Below are 19,222 nucleotides of genomic sequence, written 5' to 3' on the forward strand. Positions count from 1 at the left end.
CATGAGTGAGATTGTAAGAGGCACTTTTTTGTTATTAGGTATAAATCTTTCATCATTAGATTTGTTTGTATGTTATACACTATTCATACCATGGAAGAACTCATGAGTGAGATTGTAAGAGGCAGCGTGGTCACGGGAGAAGCAGCATTTTTCCAATAACATGCAATCTACAACAAATAATTCACAAAGAAAGGGTTACAAGTATTCTAGTGCTAAGTCTGGTAGCACTCTAACACAAGCAAAATCTATCTTGTGGAATGTAACTGAGATGTGTATGTATGAGTATGACCATTATGACATGACTCATAATTTATAATACAACAAAATGAATATATGGTTCAAGGCACTGTATAGTCTGTATTACACCCATTACGTTCATGAGACTGGCATAGAGTCTCTTCAAAATGAAAGAATATTACTGTCACAATAATGAGTGTACAACAACTTCAAATACTGTTGTAGCCAATGAGGTAGAAAAAGTAGACTTCAGGAAATTCCTGAGACATCCTTATGTAGAACTTATAAGATATGGGTCATCCTTGAATTTTGAGTACATTGGAAGATCAAGAGCTTCTTCTGCAATTCTTCTGTCATCATGAATCTTTGCTATCAGGCTCTCCAGTGATGGGAAATTGGCCTGTTTTCCACACACAAACATTAGCAAAATCGGAATTAACAGGACGAGGAGCAATGGATATTTCACAGACGAGATTGACCAATTTTAACCATACCTCAGGCCGTATGTAGCCGACTATAATAAGATGCAATTCCTCCCCATAGAAATCCTCAACAAAGTCATGAAGCAGCCATGGCTCCTGCATTACAAACTAAACTTAGCAGAAAGAAGAAAATTACTTGTAAAGGCTACCTTATGTGTCTTGAAACACTCACTATAGTCTTTTCGGTGTTGTTGAAGTAAGGATTCCAACCAATACTCATGACCATTTTAAAGACACCTCGGTTTGATAATCCAGCCCAACCAAAATATACACCCGAGGGATGTTCTGAAAGGAGAGGTGCATATTGTTCGGTGGATAAATTAGCTGGAGAAAAGATGTAGTCCACTTGTTAGGATAACAAAATGAAATGATTTATCGAACATAACTGGAAGAGAAACAACTAATCATAAGCAACAAACAAATAATCTCAAGTTCAGTCAAGCAAAGTGGGACCTAACGCAAGGACATCAGGAGCATGCACAGTATTAGCTACATATGAAATAAAGCTAAATGACTTGTATATATTATCTCACACTAAGAACTGCGGTTATCACTGTTTCATCCAAAGACTTATAGAGTTCAATAAAGATTCTAACTGAATAGCTTTATTCCGACAAACCTGTAGGGATCCCAAGTACTTTTGAGCCCCGACCAAATCCTTTAATGACAGGACCACCAATGTTCCATGGTTCTATTGGTAAAGTATTTTTTATCCCTGCAACAACAAATCAATGGTACTAATGAAAATGGCTTATGCAGAAAGAAACCAGTCACACATGATTGAAACAAAGAGAGATCCTAGCGTTTACAATCTTCGAAAGGAGGAAGGCCCCACTTTTCAGGTCTCAAATCAAGTAGAGAGTTGATCACCTCATCTGCTGAAGTATAAAGATGGGATTGCTTTGGGAGGGAGGGTACAGCAACCACCTCCATTCCAGCAGCCTTACCAGCTGTAACACCTGGTCTGACAAAACCCAATACAGAAATGTTCAATGAAGAAATTCAATTAATTTAATTTACTTCCAGGGGAGGTGTTGGGTCGCTACAGAACCAGTTTTTAAATTCATGGTAAAAATGCTCATGAAGAAGAGCACATGAATATCTGTTTGTAGTTATTTGCCATCTAAATTGAAATTAATAATCTTAATAATATAACTTAAATTCCAATATAAAAAATGCCAATCCTTATGAGTGTTAATTTGCATATAAATTGTTTGAGGAAGGATTGCATATAAAATAGAACAAAAAAGCAGAAACCCAGGTTTTCATTCAAGTTATAGATTCATTCTTGTACTGAAGTTTTAAATTAACCAAGGTTACGTAAAGAACATAAACAAAAACTACGGCACTCAAACAAAAAATGTTTCTCTAGTTTTTTATCTGGATACTTTAATAAATAACAAACTTGAATCTGTAAAAAAATCAAAGTAAGGCTACTTACAGAGAATCTTCAATGACAAGGCAGCTGGAAGGTTCAATGTTTAGCCTTTTAGCAGCTTCAAGGAATCTACAATGTAAAACCATATTTCGAGTTTCAGAACATGTATATTTAATCCTTGATAGGAAATACTCAAAGAAGTTAAGACCAAACAACATGTTGTTGCATCTCACATTTCAGGAGATGGCTTCCCTGATCTTACTTCGTCACCACCAATGATGACAAAGAAGGATTCCTTCCAGCCTACATATAAAAATAATAAGCAAATAAGTAATTGGTTAGTGTGATAAAACAAATCATAACATCCCCAATGCATGTCATAGTAAACAAGTTTCCATCTAAGACAAATGAGCAAATTGTTTCTGAAGAAGTATACCCTGATGAAAAGAAATTTTGGTTTCTATGTTTTCCCTTGGAGAGTTTGAAGCCAATGCCAATGGCACTCTATGACCAGTCAAATGTTTAATTAACCGATTGGCACCTGGAAGTGCTTTGATGTTGCACCACCTAGAGTGACAATTTTCAAAAGCCAATCAACAGTATGCCATAAAAGTAAGGCCTGAACACATAAAAGTGAGTGAATAATTTGCGCTGATTATTATTATTTGGAAGTACGCTAAAAAACACATGCTGTAGCTCCATTTAGTCAAGTACAAATATGTACACACACCTAAATGTGCACTTATAGAAAAAGTCTTTAAGTAACACATTTGACATAATTCTTTGATATATTGACCATAATTACATGGTTTGATAGATTGGCTCTAACACTACGGAAATTCTTTTCACTGCAATGGCAGGGTTGCTTTTAAGATCAGAATCAAGAAAAGAAGGAATTACTTTACACAAGAAACACGACTGCCTAACTTGAGGAAAAAAAACCCATTTCGAGAAACTGCTAAAAGAGAAGTGAGCAAATTCTGATTCATATATATTTATAGACATATAAGTAAGTGCAGTAGTTAATTACTGATGGGAGAACATTGGGGTAATCTCTGAAAGTAATTCACTCGTTGTGCAAGATAGCCCATAATCTTCTACAACTGAAGTTGCAGCTTCCAGTGGTGTTTTTCCAACTATTTTTTGAACTTCCCGCCCATCCCATTGCTTTCCATACTTGCCCAAATAAACTCTTAAAACATTAGTTACAATGCCATCTGTGATTAAATTAAGAATAAGAGGAGTCACTAACACTAGTAGAAAGCAAACAGCTGCTTATAAGAAAAGTAGCATCCAGCATAGGAGGAAAAAATGCAACATCAGTCCATTACCGCAGATCAAATAAAAATGAAGTCAAAAGTAAAATTTAAAAAGCTACCCAGAGTATAAGCTGACCTGTGTTAAGTAGTGTACCATCCAAATCAAGGATAACACATGACACTAATTTCTTTAAAGGCTCTGTGATTGACATCTTCACAACCATGCATAAATCTCACAGTTAGGATTACACTCCGATCAATGGAATATATCTGAAACAAAGAAACAGATTTTTCAATTCAATGACTGAATTTGAAAAAAATTATCCAAATCTATTACCCAAATCTCACAGTCAAATACAAATTGATTAACCAATTATTAACATCAATATTTGACTTTCTCTAACCGTCTTATATTGAACCAAACATCCCACAACTCATTTCAACAATGCTCTATGTTAAAGCATACCTTGTTGCTAATAACTATTGGAGAATTCAAACTAAGTCCTTACAATATTAATTTCTAACATTCTTGAGTAAATATCAATTTCATAATTCACTGACTGTCAGCAAACAAAGATACAAAACCAAACCAAAGCAAATTTATTTTCATACATTTTCTTAGTAAATTACTCAAAGTAAAACAAAAGAAACAATCTTCAGACCAAAATTGAAACAGGGTAGGAACCTGTTTTGTGAGAAAGCAGTGGACTCACAGAGAGGTTCGTTAAAATTGTTCAATTACTTGGGCTCAGTTTGGAAGTGTTTATCCGTTATACAAAACATGGTATCACCGAGCTAAAAAGAAGACCAAGAAGAAGAAAAGGGTGTAGTTTCATTTTACCTATGCTTCCTCCTCAATTGCCTGCTACTTTCTTTACTGCCCAAAACAACTGAGAATCAGAGAGTCGGAGATGAAGAAGATTGGCTTCTGAGACTCAGAAAACAAGACGCGCGCCTGTGTGTGTTAGCGTTGGGTAGTGACGTGGCGTAGTATTGCCCAATGAACTTGGCAGAGGAACTTAGCACAGAAACATAATTAGTACAAATATTTATAGTAACCATTAATCAACAACCAAGTCGTTGTAGTATAGTGGTAAGTATTCCCGCCTGTCACGCGGGTGACCCGGGTTCGATCCCCGGCAACGGCGATTAATTTTTATACGCATTTTGATTTATTTTTTATTTTTTGGTTTTCAAGAAGCATAAACCCAAAAAACCAAAAGAAAGCCCGCCTCAATTTTAATCTTCGCTCTCACATCTCCCTCTTCACTCTTTCAGTGTTCACCACTCACTCACTCACATTGATCAGCGATCGGTTATCATCTTCTTCTTCTTCTGCTTTAACGACGCCGTCCTTGCTCACACTCACTCTGGTGCTAGTAGGGTTTAAGGTTTTAGCGATTCAGCCATGGAAACCGACGAAGCCCAGCGTGTGCTTCCCTTCCAGCTTCAGTTCGACAAGCCAGTTGCTTCTCAGGTCTAGGATTTACAATTTTGAGTTTTCAATGGCAAGTTAAAATTTGAGTGGCGCGAAATGGATTACAATTTTCAGTTTTTTCAATGGCAGATAAAAATTGCAGAGTGGAACCCTGAGAAGGATTTACTAGCTATGGTCACCGAGGACTCCAAGATTTTGCTCCACCGTTTCAATTGGCAGAGGTTGTGGACCATCTCACCCGGTATATATCTCTCTCTCTCTCACTTTGTGTTTTTCTGGCCTTGAGTGCTTTGATTGTGAACTTAGTACTTTTTGTTTTGCCTTTTAAATTTTCTCTAGGAAAGAGCATAGCATCCTTGTGTTGGCGTCCTGATGGTAAAGCAATTGCCGTTGGGCTCGAAGATGGAACGGTTTCATTGCATGATGTTGAAGTGAGTAGCGTTGATTTTTCAGTAAAACATATTATTCTTACTAATTGGTTAGTGTAAGTTTGTGATGAACTTATAAATACAAGCAGTAGTGCAAAAATTTACCATCCCCATTATATTGTGCTGGAGATACATCCTATATGCTATAGTTGCTCCCTTTTCTAGTTTTCTTTGAATAAAATTTGGTTACACACTAAAAATAGTGCATATATGATAGTGAATCCATGGCTACTTAATTTATGTTTTTCTAATCCTTTTTGTTTTTTTAATGCAAGGCAGAATGGAAAGTTGATGAGAAGCTTAAAATCCCATACAGTTGCTGTTGTTTCTCTTAACTGGGAGGAGGAGGATGGACATATGACTAGAGTATGCTGTCATTTATCTAATTGTAGGCCATGTAAAAATTTCCATCTTAATGGATGAAATCACTTTGTTTTTACAAGAAAGGATATTGAATGTGTCTATTGGAGATAACATATTAATCTAATTCTGTTTCTAATAAAAATTTTGAGTTACTTATTATGGAAGTTTTCCGAAGTCATCCTTGTTAATATTTCTTTTTCTTTCCCCTCTAAATTTGGGGGAAAGTGGGGCGGGGGTTAGTTTCTCTCTTTGAGTGGTAATGTATGCTCTCATTTCAATCCACTTCTCAAAAATTGATTTCAGGATGAGTATGGTAGCATATCAACATATGAAGACCGTACTGCTCGTTTCTTTCCACCACCTCCAAGAGTTCCACGAATGCCTGGACTGGTATCTGGAGATACCAGCTTCATGGATGATAGTGAAGATTCGTGTCAAGAGCTGTCAAATTCTTCACAGCAACGTTTTAATATCCTCTGTACTGGAGACAAAGATGGATTCATTTGCTTTAGTATATTTGGGATTTTTCCAATAGGGAAAATTGTAAGTTGTAACTTCTGAACCATTCTGAGAAAATGATGGGTTTGACGATGCTTAATTATGTGAAACTACTTATTTCAGTTTATGTTTGATGTGTCACTTAACTGCCTCTGTCATTTTGAATTTTTTGTACCTGCATATGTGCCAGAACATACACAAGTTTTGTATTCCCAGTCCACTTACGAATACACAAGCTGAGTGCAGACTTCTTAATGCATCTGTTTACAAGGTACATTCATCCTTAATGTGGATGCTCTCCAATTTATGGATTATATTTAATGATATAAAGTTCATGATTGTTGGAATTTGTATGCTATATACTTGAATTAAATTTACCAAAGCTGGTTCATGCTGAATTTTCTATGCATACCTATGAATGGGTATAGTCAGTTAAGTTGAAAAGGAAAATGCAAGGCCAAGTAACATTCCAGAAGTGACAAAAATATGAATAGAATTAGGAATAAGTCCATATGGGATAACTTTTAGTCACTTAAGAGTGTTCCATAGTGCAGCAATTGTCAGGCTGCCCTTTTGCCTTCATTTATAGATAAGCAATAGCATTTTAAGCAAAATATGGATTTCATGTGAAAGCCACTCTTTGTGCTTTCAAGAGTTAAGTAACTAATCAAAGAGCAGAGGAATGGATGGCAAAGTTACTGTCATGGTCTTGGAAGGCCCAGCTGTTGTAATTTTCAGTTATCCTAATGCCAGCATAATTGTTAACTTAATGATTTTTTTTAATGTCATATGCTTCAGTTTTTAACAGCTTCTCACGCGCTAACAGAAAACTAGTTTACCAGACCAAGCTGATGTTATTACTTGTTGCTGTCATTAGGTTGCTTTGTCAAAAGATCTTTGTCATTTGATCGTCATGTGTTCAGGAGAATTAATTGAAGATGGGGAAGAATCAGAAAACAGGCGAATGACTCAACATGGTATGCATGGCTTACATTGCGTAGTGCTTGACACATCTATATTTTGGAAGAGGTAACTTTCCTATAGAACAGGATACCACAGTTTGTTCAATAAATATTCTAATTTGTGTTTTCATATGGTTATATTATTAATTTCTCTCTATAATTCGCTTTCTCTTATCTTCTTTTCCACTGTTTAAATGATTACCAATTGCTGCTCTAGATTTAAAGTTTTGGGCTCCGAGATGAGTTTAGATGTAGTTGATATAGTCATGCTATGTGCTGCACCCTGTTTAAATATGTTTTCTACTCAACTGTCGATTTCCCCTCGGAATTTAAAATATGGCTTGCCATCTTCTTTCTCATCGTAGGAAAAATGAGCTTCATCAAGTGGCTCAACAAGCTTCTAACATTGAGGAATTGACGGAGGTTATTCGGGCATCACTTTCAGTTATGCATAAGCAGTGGTCTGACGCTATGCACACTTTTCATGAAAAGTTTGATTCCCTCTCTAATCTGATTGTTGACCATGGTAATTTCTGGATAACACTTAATCCTACTTTCTTGATTTAATTCTGGGTGGTTTATTTTTTCATTCATTCACTTCCTACCTTTTGTATATAGGACTTGACTCTAGTCCACAAGAGGAGTTTATGAGTCTCTTAGGTGGTGCAAGGACTAGTCCACCAGTTCATCAATTTCTAGTTAACTCTCTTGGTGAAGTGGTATGTTTAGTCCCATGTAGCATCCTCTTTGACATTGTGGTTATATATTACACTTAACACTGTGTATATGATCATGTAATTGATTCAACAAGTGCATTTACTAATAGGGAGTGAAGCGTGTGTCAAAGGCTGTTTGTGGTGCTGGGAAAGAACTTCAGCTTATTGTCCTAAATCATCTCCAGGTGCTTTATTGTTAGCTCTTGCAGTTGATGCAATATTTTTTGTTAGGAGCAATTAATTTTTGTCGTACTTTCTGTTGAGGTCATATTGTTGGAAAAGCTACAGCATTTGATAGATTCTTGATCACAATCTATATCAGAATGCAATGCTTCTCATATATGGATATGGAATTGGCAGAAATAGGACACATTGAGAACCTGTTTTGAAGTTCACAATTAAAGTTTTCTTTGGTTACTGGTATGGGTCAACAATCTGACCCATGTTTATGTTCATCCCCAGAATGTTGTTCAGTGGTAGAACTATTGCCTAATATATATGCTGTTTTCTAATGTTTCTTCACTTGGGTGGAAACTAAAGATAGCTACCCTCTTCCAGCCTGCAGCAGAAATTATTGCATTCAGGATGGGAGAACTAAGAGGCCTTTCACGATGGAGAGCACGCTTTCAGGGTATTGGTTTGGATGAGGCACTCATCAATAATGCGACAGAAAAAGCTGGAATGATACTTGTACAAGTTGAACGGTTTATCAGGGTGCTTTCATCTGTGGTGCAGCAGGTTTGCATTGGATCTCGAATCATTGTTGCTCTTATATCAAGCAGTTTGCCTGCATTTTTTTTTCTACTGTTCTTTAGTATATCTAGGCTGTAGTCAGAAATGTTAAGTGGTCAGATATTTTCACTAAGATTTACTATTAATTGAGAGAAATTATTCCTTTTTTAACACCAAAACCCACGTGAAATTCAAGAAGAATAGATGAAACAACTGGATAACTATCGTATTTCAGGCAATTTGATAGTTAGATACTGTACAAAATGAAAAAGAGGACAATTTCTTTGTTAAGGGGAGAGAGTGATCCACGGGTGTGGAGCACGAACGCAGGAAGAAGGAGTCTTTCTTACTCTAAAAAGTAACCAATGGATTACCATTGAATTGTCTTTATAGCGGGAGTGAGGGAAAGGACTCATAGAGCTCTCCCGTTAGCCCAAAAAGCTATAGGGAGAGCGTATACGAGGGAGTGACCGAATGAACCAATGTGTCTTGCTTATATTCTTGATTGAAATCCTTGATTTCACGAGATGAAAACTGAAAGGGAGAGAGTGAGCCACGGGTGTGGCGCACGAACAGTCTCTCGGTACTTATGATTTATGCAGTTCTTCCATTAAATTCTGATGTTGTGTTTTCTTTCAGTTTTCAAATTTCTTCAACTGGCTCTTGAAATGTATAAAGTTACTTATGTCAGAACCTAGTGATCATCATCTTCTACTGTACAATAGGTCTGTGCCAAATATTCCTCTGTGTTTCATCTGGCTGTCAGCATATGTTTGTTTACTCACACTTTTGGTTTTGGCAGTGAACTTGTTGTTATATTCTTGAAGTTTCTATATGATCAAGATCCTGTTAAGCAGTTGCTGGAAGCATCGGAAGCCGATCACAGTATTGAAATTGGTTTGTAAGTTATTTTTATATCACACTCACAGACAATCTAGTGTAGAGTACAACCATTTTCTCAATTAGAATAGTCTATCATGTAGTAACTTTTGTGCATAGCATAGTCAATGATTTTCTAAGGGGGCTGCTATTTGCACACCCTTTTTTTTTCTTTTTGCACACCCCTATTAAAAAAAAAAAAAGACTATACAGCCCTTCTTCTTGGCACACCCCTTCTGTTTTTTTTCCCTCCTTTCCACTCGCCCGATCACCACCTTCCTCGCACCACCACCGTGTGCCACCACCTTCCTCGCACCACCACCACCGCGCGCCACCACCTTCCTCGCAACACCACCACCTTCCTCGCAGCACCACCCAAAACAGCCACCACAACCAGCCCGGCAGCCCCTCCTCGGCTCCTCCCTTTCTCCTCTCTCTCTCTCTCCTTCCCTCTCTCCTCTCTCCCTTCTCTCTTCCCTCCCTTTCTCTGTCGCTGCAGTTGGTTCGGTAGACAGCCACCGAACGAAACTAACGGCTTCGGCAGATGACTGCTGAACGAACCCACCGGTTTCGAAGGATGGCTGCCGAACGAACCCGCCGATTTCGGCGGATGACTTCCGAACGGTGGTGGTGTGAGGAAGGTGGTGCTGCGTGCCTTTCTCTGGCTTTTCTCTCGGCGACGACAACCTCGGCCCTCCCAGCCCAGCCCTGCCACGCGCCTAACCCAGCCCCGCGCCGACCCTCCCAGCCCAGCCCAGCCCTGGCTTTTCTCTCCGGCGACGACAACCTCAACCTAACCCACAACATCGGCGTTGTGGTTGGGTGTCGAAGCTCGTTTGTGTTTGCGGCTGGTCTTGGCGGGGTGGCAGGGTTGATAAGCTAGAGAGAGAAAGGGAGGGAGGAGAGAGAAGGAAAGAGAGAGATGTGGTGGTGCTGCTGCTGCTGCGCGCGGTGGTGCGGGGTGGCTGGGGTGGGGTGTGTTTGATGGATTAGGGGGGTGTGCAATGAGGAATTTGGTGAGATGATTAATTTTGGGTATTTTGGTAATGAGAAGGGTGTGTTAAAGAGAAATTTTAAATTTTAAAAAAGTGAAAGAGGTGTGTAGAAGAAAAGTGTGTGCAAAAAGAAAAAAAAAGGTGTGCAAATAGCAGCACTCTTTTCTAAATGATTGACATGTTTGGCTTTAACTCTCTTGGAAAGTATGTTTATGTTGTTGCACATATATCTGTATGCATGTTTGTCTATGAAGACAATGGACTGGTGTCCATGCATATCCGTAATTATACAAGTATTTGGATTCTCATTTTAGATCTCTAAACAGCATGAAGTTGCCTTTCTTTTTTTCAGGGAAACAATGCGGAGAGTTAGAGAATTAGTTCAGTTTGGGGGATTTTCAGATTTTGAACAACTGCAAAGGACATTAGCCATGGAATTTCAACAGATGGAGTCTAGGTATGCAGAGGGTTAGAGAATTAGTTCAGTTTTGAGGATTTCCATTGCCTCATCTATGAATGTTGGATGGTGTTAGTCTGTATGTCAATATGTTGAACATCGGACATTGTCTTGCCAAATGGTAGTAAACTTCATTGTCATAAATGGGCATGCTTTGGTTCCTCAAAATGTTACAATATCATTGTTCACTGTTGAAGGACAATGTATTATTGGTTCTCTGACCATAGAAATGATGCTTTAATGAGTTCAAATCAACATTCTTGTTCTTACTGATTCTAATTATCATACTTTTTTATCTTTTACTGCTGGAAGTATACTTAACTTCATTACTTCAACCACTATCAAAGCAGAAATTTCTTTATCCTTTACTCCAAAACTTACCCCTTTATTACATTAAAAAGGAAAATCAAATCCAGCACCCCATTTTCTTTGATTAACTTAGCACTGAGTCACAGAGACAAAAAACAAGCGAGCTCACACACACATACAAGCGTATATACATACCATCTTCATTGAATAGTGCTGCTTTTTCTATTTCAACTTATAGATGCCCCCTTGGTCTTTTAGTTTTAAGGAGGCTTTTCTGATGCCGTTTACTACAATTTCAAGAAAGATACTTTGCGAGGATTTATTGCCACTTTGCCCTCTTCCAGCTTTGCCAGCATCTTTGTCTACCACCATTCCTATGTCGGTATCGTATTACGAGGTACTTATTATTTTTGCAATTAAGGATGCTTTGAATTTGCATGGTCATCTAGTAATTTACTTGTTCTTTTATTTAGTAAAATCAAATATAAGTTTCCAATATTTGAATTCATTATCAAACATTTGTTTTTTTTTCTCTCTACAGGATGCCTCCCAATCTGTCCCTCCTCATCAGCCCTGTCAACATATGTTTCTCGATTACATATCTTTCCAAATACCAGATGAGTCTTTCTCTGGTATTGAAAATTGTATAGGCATTGTGAGAGGGTTTATGCATGACTCGAGAAGTGTAAAGAGGGGTTATACTTCATTAGAAGCTGTATTATTGTGTATCCCTGTTGGTTATTACTGTGTCGATCTTTCCTTATATAAGGTAGAGACCTAAATTTACTAAGTGCAGTCATTTTAATTTATGCTTTCTGGATATCCAATAAGCTGTTTTATATATAACAGGAAAATCAGATTGTTGTGTTATTAAATGAAACAACTACCACTTCTGAAAGCTCTGGAGGTGCCTTTATGATGATTGTGCAAGCAAATGACCTTCCATTTGTATCTATCCCAAGATCCACTTGTCTAAACTATTGGAAGTTGCAGAACCTAAAGGTAATTCTTATCTTTGCTCCCTCATATATTCCTTCAGTTTTTTACTTACAAAAGAAATCCCATAACTCTATATCTCTCTACATCTCAATGTAAATTGCATTTCAGACCCTAGTATTTCTAGGTATGGTCAAGCTGTTATGCTTAAGCACCTCTGTCAATACAGTGGAACCACTCTTTCTATAACAACATGATGTCAAAATTGAGGCATATGGTTTATGTTTGAAAACTGAAACTCCTCCCCTGTTGAAATACTTTTCTTTTTCTTTTTCTTTTTCTTTTGGATGAGTGCTTAAATACTGTTGTTACAGCATTTCTATTTGTTAATTTTAGTATCATGTCAGATGTTTATAATCTTCTCTTCTTCCCTCCATTTTTTAACCGTCATTTTGTTTCAACTTCTGTTAGGGCATTATTTTTTCAACGAATTGAATATCCCAATGCATTTATTTCCTCATTACCTCTTTGTCATGCAATTTCTGTTCCCAAGTTGCTTTGTGGTAATGATACTTTCCCAAATATGTACATTTAGGACTCGGTTGTTCACTTGAAAATGGAGAATGAGAAAGTTCGCAGGATACCTCACTCTGTTATTGCTCCCCTGGCAGTTAGCTGTAAGTCCTTAAAATTGTTTCTCTGTTCATAACAGAAGGAGAGCCAACCAAGTTGTCTCCAACTTTTCTCAATCCAGCATTGTTGGTTCAATTAAACATGGGAATTATGCAGTTTTTTTGACATTTCTATTGAATTTTATGGTAACAGCATCGAGAGGCGTGGCTTGTGTTTTTGCTGCAAGAAAGCGTGCCTTGGTCTACATTCTGGAGGAAGACGAAGATGAAGTCTCGGATGCAGAATGACTGTTTTATTTCTGTATATTAGATTCTTTCACTCACTATTTAGTTTACTCCCAAGACAAATTTGTTTTATGGGTTTCGTTGTTTTTACATTCTGTTTCTCAGTGCTTTTCTGATTCCCAAACTACCAAACAGCAAATCCTGCCCTCCATACCCCAAACTATAACTAGTGCTAGAATTAAAAAATAAAAATAAAAACCGTTTAACCAGTTTTAATGAATTCTTACCATTATATCTGAAGATGAAAGCAAAGGATGAGGAGGAAAAAAATAAGAACCATGAAAAGGAAAGCATCAAGAGCTTTAAGCTTATGGTCACCAAAAAAAAAAAAAAATGCTTGAGCAGTTAGTGGAAGTGTAGAACAACTTCTAACGTACAGGGAGGACCTGCGCTCAACGGTAACTTTTACATCTGTGTTCATGTGTTGTAGAAGTTTGAGAAGCACACCAGGGGCAAGATTCGCCATTTTTACACCTCCAATAGGCCCATAAACAACAACCTAGACTACATAGCTAGAAAGCCTAGAATAACTTAAAACAACATAAACAAGAAATACAAATGACAACATAACTAGAATAACTTAAACATACACAAGAAATTGAACCAAAAGCAAAACCCTCTCAACGTGTGAAGAGCTCTTGAAATTTGGATTGGCAATTCTTGCATAATACCTGTCTAAGGCATTCATATCCTGAAAGATAGAGGTTGACGGAAAAAGAAAGGAGGAAGAGGTTGAGGGAAAGAAGAATGGAAGACTACAAAGAGCAGAAAAGTGGTACAAGGCGAGCCCAGCTGCAGCGTGCTTTTCTTGCTTTTGGATTTGTAGAGTTGTTTTATTTCTCAACCAAATCCATAAATTTGATCCTCACCGAAAGACCAGTAAAGAATTAGAACAAGTGAAGGCTGAATGAGCTTTGCCAATCTGTGGCATGGAGCCCCCACCTACAACACCACCATGCGAGGCAGCACTGACCACATATCTCGCTTCTCTGCAGCAGTGTTCATTATGCCCCCTCAAAGATGCGAGGTATGTTGTCGGTGCAGCCTCACTTGGTGGTGTTGTAGGTCGAGGGCTCCATGCCATAGACTGGCAATGCTCATTCAACCTTGACTTGTTTGTTCTTGCATTAATTTTTCACTGGTGTTTCGGTGAATATCAGGTTTATGGATTCGGTTGAGAAATAATACCCAACCCTACAAATACGCAAGCAAAACACACTGCAGCTGGGCTCGCCTAGTACCACTTTTCTGCTCTTTTCAGTGCTTCCCCTTCTTTTCCTCAACCCCTCTTAAATTATTCTCCTAAAAGGAGAGTAGGAGACTTCCTCGATCTATTTTAGGAGTATTTAGGAGGATTGTAGATAAAAAGTTGTGTAGGATATGGCAAGTAGTGAGTGAAGACTGAAGAGTGGGAAAATTGGGTGGAAATACAATCAGTTAGAATAAAGGAAAAATAAAGAAATTCAAACCTGAGTATTAAATTAAATATATCTAATATTAATTTGATTTTAAATGTCTCATTGTAATATTTACAATGACAATTTTTAAATTAATAATATTCAAAAATGTCAATTTCTCAAGAACACTTTTAACGATGTCAATGTCAAGTTGTGAGAACATAAAACGACAAAACATGATTGTAACTATTATTCTCGAGTTCAAAGCAACGACATCAAAAGCACGTTAGTTGTGTCAGATTTTCACAAACACAGTATGCAATGAATTGAGAAAAAAGTGGAGATGATAAAGGAAGAAGAAAGGAGCAGAGCTCCAATGGAGTCACTGCTGTTATATTCGTAAACCAGAAAATACAAACTGTTTTCCTTTGGAAAGCCACCAGACAATTTAAGGCTTCCCACCCACAATTCGTGTGCCACCTGGCCCACTCCCAATAACAACCAAAAGACCCAATCCTAGTTACAATAGTAAAACTGTAATGTAAATGAGTAAATGAGTAACAGTAAAATCACAAGGTTCCTAACAATTATTCTCCCCTTGAGTTCAACCTTGTCCACAAGGTTGTGATTGATCTATGACTAATCTTCTATGGTAGAAACTTCTGAGATAGAAACTAGTCTGCTAAACCTGGAAATTTGGAAACTTAACAACAAATTCATCAAAATCTTCCCAAGTAGCCTCATCTGGAGTGTGTCCCTTCCAATGCACCAAAATTTGAACACCTGCAGCATTTCCTTTCCGGTAGATTCTTCTCTGTAAGATTGCTTCTGGCTCAACTTGCACGATTCCCTCTTCTGTGATCAATGGCAGGACTGCTCCTGGAACAATCTGAGAGCCCAAGTGCTTCTTTAAGCAACTCACATGGAATACTGGATGAACTTTTGTGCCAGTATGGAGTTTCAATTTGTAAGCCACCTTTCCGATCTTCTCTAGAACCTCATAAGGACCATAGTATCTAGGATGTAATTTATGATGTGAATGTGAAGCTAAAGACTGAAGCTGATAAGGAACCAACTTAAGATATACAAAATCACCAATAGAAAACTCCATCTCTGTCCTATGCTTATTTCCTTGAACCTGCATTCTGTTTTGAGCAACTTCCATATTAGTTTTCAACATCTTCAGCATTTTGTCTCTCTCAATGAGGCTTTTCTCCACTGTGTCTAGCCTTGCTGAACCCAACTCATAAGAAGAAATTTGTGGTGGAAGGTATCCATACACCAACTCAAATGGTGTAGCCTTGGTGGAAGTGTGATAAGCTGTATTGTAGCTCCACTCAGCCCAGGGAAGCCATGTGACCCATTTCTTCGGTTGGTAGCCAGTGAAACACCTTAAATAGGTTTCTAAACACCTATTTACAACCTCTGTTTGTCCATCACTTTGGGGGTGATAACCAGATGACATACACAATTTTGAGCCATGTAGTTTGAACACTTCCTTCCTAAATAAACTGAGGAATATTGGATCTCTATCACTAACAATTGTACTTGGCATTCCATGAAGCTTAAACACATTGTCAATGAATACTTGAGCTACCACAGCTGCTGTATAGGGGTGTGCCAATGCTATGAAGTGAGCGTATTTAGTGAGCCTGTCCACCACTACCAAAATCACTGTTTTTCCCTTGCTTAGTGGTAACCCTACAACAAAATCCATGCTTATATCAGTCCACACATGCTCAGGGATTGGCAAAGGCTGCAGCAAACCTGGAGGGGAGATTGTTTCATACTTGTTTTGCTGGCAAATAGCACATTCAGCTACCCATTGCTTCACATCATTCTTCATACCCTGCCAATAAAACCCTCTTTTCAGCCTCTGATATGTTTTGAGCACACCTGGATGGCCTGCAGCAGGAGTCGAATGGTGTTCATCAAAAACCTTGTGTCTCCATGGAGAAGATGGACTGAGAACCACTCTAGCTTGATACTTGAGAAAACCATTATCCACATGAAATTTTCTCAGCCTAGGTTGATCATCAAGGTTAGGATCCAAAGAAGCTACCTCTTGTAATTTATTAAGGATCCACTCATCCTGCTCTACATGCTTCCTCAATTCATCCAGCCATCCAAAATATGGGTAAGATATGGCTTGGAGCTTAATTGTAGACTATTCTAGCTGTTCAGACCCTTGCATTCTTGATAGTGCATCAGCAACCACATTGTCCACACCATGTTTGTACTGGATTTCATAGTCATACCCCAAGAGTTTGGCTGCCCATTTTTGCTGAAAGGGTGTGTTTGCTCTCTGTGTTAAGAAAAACTTGAGACTATTGTGATCAGTCTTGATCACAAAATGTCTTCCTTGAAGATAACTCTGCCATTTCCTGATTGCAGAGACAATTGCAATCAGCTCTTTTTCATAGACTGAAAGGGCTTGATTCCTAGGCCCAAGAGCTTGGCTTGTAAATGCTATGGGCCTTCCCCTTTGTTGTAGCACAGCTCCTATCCCATTCCCAGAAGCATCACATTCCAAAGTAAAGGGAATGTTAAAATCAGGGAGAGCCAAAACTTGTGGGGATACCATTATATCTTTGAGCTTCTGAAACGCCTCTGTAGCTTCATTATCCCAATGAAATCCATCCTTCTTAGTGAGCTTGTACAATGGTTGGCAAATTTTGCCATAACCAAGTACAAACTTTCTGTAGTAACCAGTGAGGCCTAAGAAACCTCTCAATTCCTTCACATTTCGAGGTACTGGCCAATCCACAATGGCCTTGAGCTTGGAGGGATCAGCAGAAACCCCTTCCCTGGAGACTATATGGCCCGAATACTCCACTTTACATTGTCCGAAAGCACATTTTTGTTTCTTAACATATAGCTGATTGTCTTGTAATACTTGCAAAGCCTGTTGAAGGTGTTTCAAATGATCCTCCCAAGTGCTGCTATAGATTAGGATGTCATCAAAAAATACCAGAAGAAATTTCCTCAAATAGGGCTTAAACAAATCATTCATCAAGTTTTGGAAAGTGGCTGGAGCATTGGTAAGCCCAAATGGCATCACCATAAATTCATAGTGTCTTTCATGAGTTCTGAAGGCTGTCTTTTCAATATCTTCAGAGCTCATTCTTATCTGGTGATAGCCTGATCTCAAGTCCAATTTGGTGAAGTATTGGGCACCAAATAGTTCAACCAGCAAGTCGTCAATAAGAGGAATTGGGTACTTGTCCTTGATTGTGAGTTGATTGAGCTCCCTATAGTCCATGCACATCCTCCAAGTGCCTTCTTTTTCTTAACTAGCAGCACGGGTGAAGAGAAAGGACTGTGACTAGGCCTTATAAACCCGAAATTGAGCAATTCTTGGACTGCTTTCTCAATCTCTGTCTTTTGTAATGGTCCATAATGGTAGGGCCTTATACTTGGGGGTTTCGCACCATGAACCATGGGTATTTTGTGATCATGAGGCCTGCTGGGAGGCAATGTAGATGGAGTTTGAAACACTGCGTCGAAAGAATGTAACACAGTCTGCAATTCCTCCATTTGCTTGCTGCTCAAATCACTGGCCTCAAGTTTTTCAGCCTCAATTGAATACAAGAGTAGGCCCAAACTAGAAGTCATTAACTCCTTTTCAATCTGATGTAGAGATGCTTCTTGAATTAAGGGGGCTTGAGTATCAATACTAGACAAGTGGTATGGGATTGAATTCACAATGAACTCCATAGTGAGGAGTTGGAAATCCCACAAAATTGGGCTTACAGAGGCTAGCCACTTGATTCCCAATACTACGTCACAACCTCCTAAAGGCAATACATACATTTCAGCATCATAAGTATAACTCCCCATATCTAAAGGAGCCTTCAAACACCCACTGCTTTTTACTTTCCCACCATCTGCAATCATGACCTCAAACTGATTGGTTGTGTGAGCTAACCACCCCATTCTTTTAACCAACCTAGAGTCCACAAAATTATGTGTACTCCCAGAATCTAACAGCACTCTCACAGCACAATTCCCAATCATTCCCTTCACTTTCATGGTTTTGAGTGACTGTTTGGCTTCAGTGCCATAAAATGCACACTCACTTAACTCCATATGTTGCAACGCACCCATAGAATCAGTGGTGTTTCCCTTGTCCACCACAAGCTCCTCATCTGTAAATTCCCCTTCCTCAATATCAAAGTTCACATCAAGCAAGAGAAGTTGCTTTTGATTGCACCGATGGCCCCTAGTATACTTCTCATCACAGTAGAAACAAAGCCCTTTGGACCTCTTGTTTTGCACCTCCTCTGGAGTGAGTTTTCTAACGGGTATATTACCAAACTTGGAAAGGGTGTTGGATCCAAATTTAGTGGCTGTATTGGTGTGGATTGGTGGAGCTGGAAGGGCTAATGGTTGGGTTTTAACATTGGGGTTGGATTTGGGCGGAACAGGTTTCAATTCAGTGAGCTCGGTATCTATTTGAACAGCAATGGAAATTGCCTCATGAACAGTGGCTGGTTTAAATAGCTTAACATCAAATTTCAACTCATTTTTTAAACCACCCAGAAAGCAACTCTTAAGCAACACAGGTCCAACATCTCTAGTACGAGTAGCTAATCGACGAAATTCATAGATATAGTCCTTAAGAGTACCCGTTTGCTTGAGCTTAAACAGTGCCTCGGCACTATCATCAAATTCAGAAGGCCCAAACTCTTTGCAAAAGGCCCCGATGAAGTCCTCCCAACGAGGCGTGGTGACAAGGCAGTTCATCCACCTAAACCACTGCAAGGCTTCATGCTCAAGGTTAAAGGAGACGGTAACCACCTTCTGATGCTCCGGCATGTTGTAGAAGGTGAAGAATTG

General features: G+C 38.6%; 2 protein-coding genes and 1 non-coding gene across 4 annotated transcripts; 2 read left to right on the forward strand and 1 right to left on the reverse strand.

Annotated features, from left to right (window-relative positions):
* Window positions 1–264: 264 nt before the first annotated feature.
* LOC147298739 (bifunctional riboflavin kinase/FMN phosphatase-like) lies at window positions 265–4,326 on the reverse strand. Its single transcript, XM_086243384.1, has 11 exons — window positions 4,198–4,326; window positions 3,493–3,626; window positions 3,128–3,314; window positions 2,534–2,664; window positions 2,331–2,400; window positions 2,161–2,226; window positions 1,529–1,683; window positions 1,339–1,434; window positions 892–1,043; window positions 732–815; window positions 265–637 (listed from the first exon to the last, which is right to left on the reverse strand). The coding sequence occupies exons 2-11, from the start codon at window positions 3,578–3,580 to the stop codon at window positions 509–511; spliced, it is 1,158 nt and encodes a 385-aa protein (XP_086099510.1). The 5' UTR covers window positions 3,581–3,626; window positions 4,198–4,326; the 3' UTR covers window positions 265–508.
* A 106-nt stretch (window positions 4,327–4,432) lies between these two features.
* On the forward strand, window positions 4,433–4,504 carry TRNAD-GUC (transfer RNA aspartic acid (anticodon GUC)). The gene has a single exon. It is a non-coding gene; the product is annotated as a tRNA-Asp (tRNA).
* A 123-nt stretch (window positions 4,505–4,627) lies between these two features.
* On the forward strand, window positions 4,628–13,058 carry APC4 (Transducin/WD40 repeat-like superfamily protein). Of its 2 annotated transcripts, XM_086250586.1 has the most exons (19): window positions 4,628–4,833; window positions 4,924–5,035; window positions 5,134–5,225; window positions 5,502–5,588; window positions 5,889–6,128; window positions 6,274–6,354; window positions 6,961–7,112; window positions 7,411–7,571; window positions 7,664–7,764; window positions 7,872–7,946; window positions 8,320–8,499; window positions 9,133–9,218; window positions 9,296–9,394; window positions 10,720–10,824; window positions 11,392–11,530; window positions 11,675–11,902; window positions 11,983–12,135; window positions 12,665–12,746; window positions 12,895–13,058. In XM_086250586.1, exons 1-19 carry the CDS (start codon window positions 4,765–4,767, stop codon window positions 12,987–12,989), a joined length of 2,337 nt encoding a protein of 778 aa, XP_086106712.1. In that variant the 5' UTR covers window positions 4,628–4,764; the 3' UTR covers window positions 12,990–13,058. The 2 variants fall into 2 exon arrangements, with proteins under 2 accessions (XP_086106712.1, XP_086106721.1); XM_086250595.1 differs by lacking the exons at window positions 4,628–4,833; window positions 4,924–5,035 and having other exon boundaries at window positions 5,498–5,588.
* Window positions 13,059–19,222: the final 6,164 nt, after the last annotated feature.

This window comes from Dryas octopetala, chromosome 1 (genome assembly GCF_963921425.1).
Source record: "Dryas octopetala chromosome 1, drDryOcto1.1, whole genome shotgun sequence".
NCBI classification, from domain to species: Eukaryota; Viridiplantae; Streptophyta; class Magnoliopsida; order Rosales; family Rosaceae; genus Dryas; species Dryas octopetala.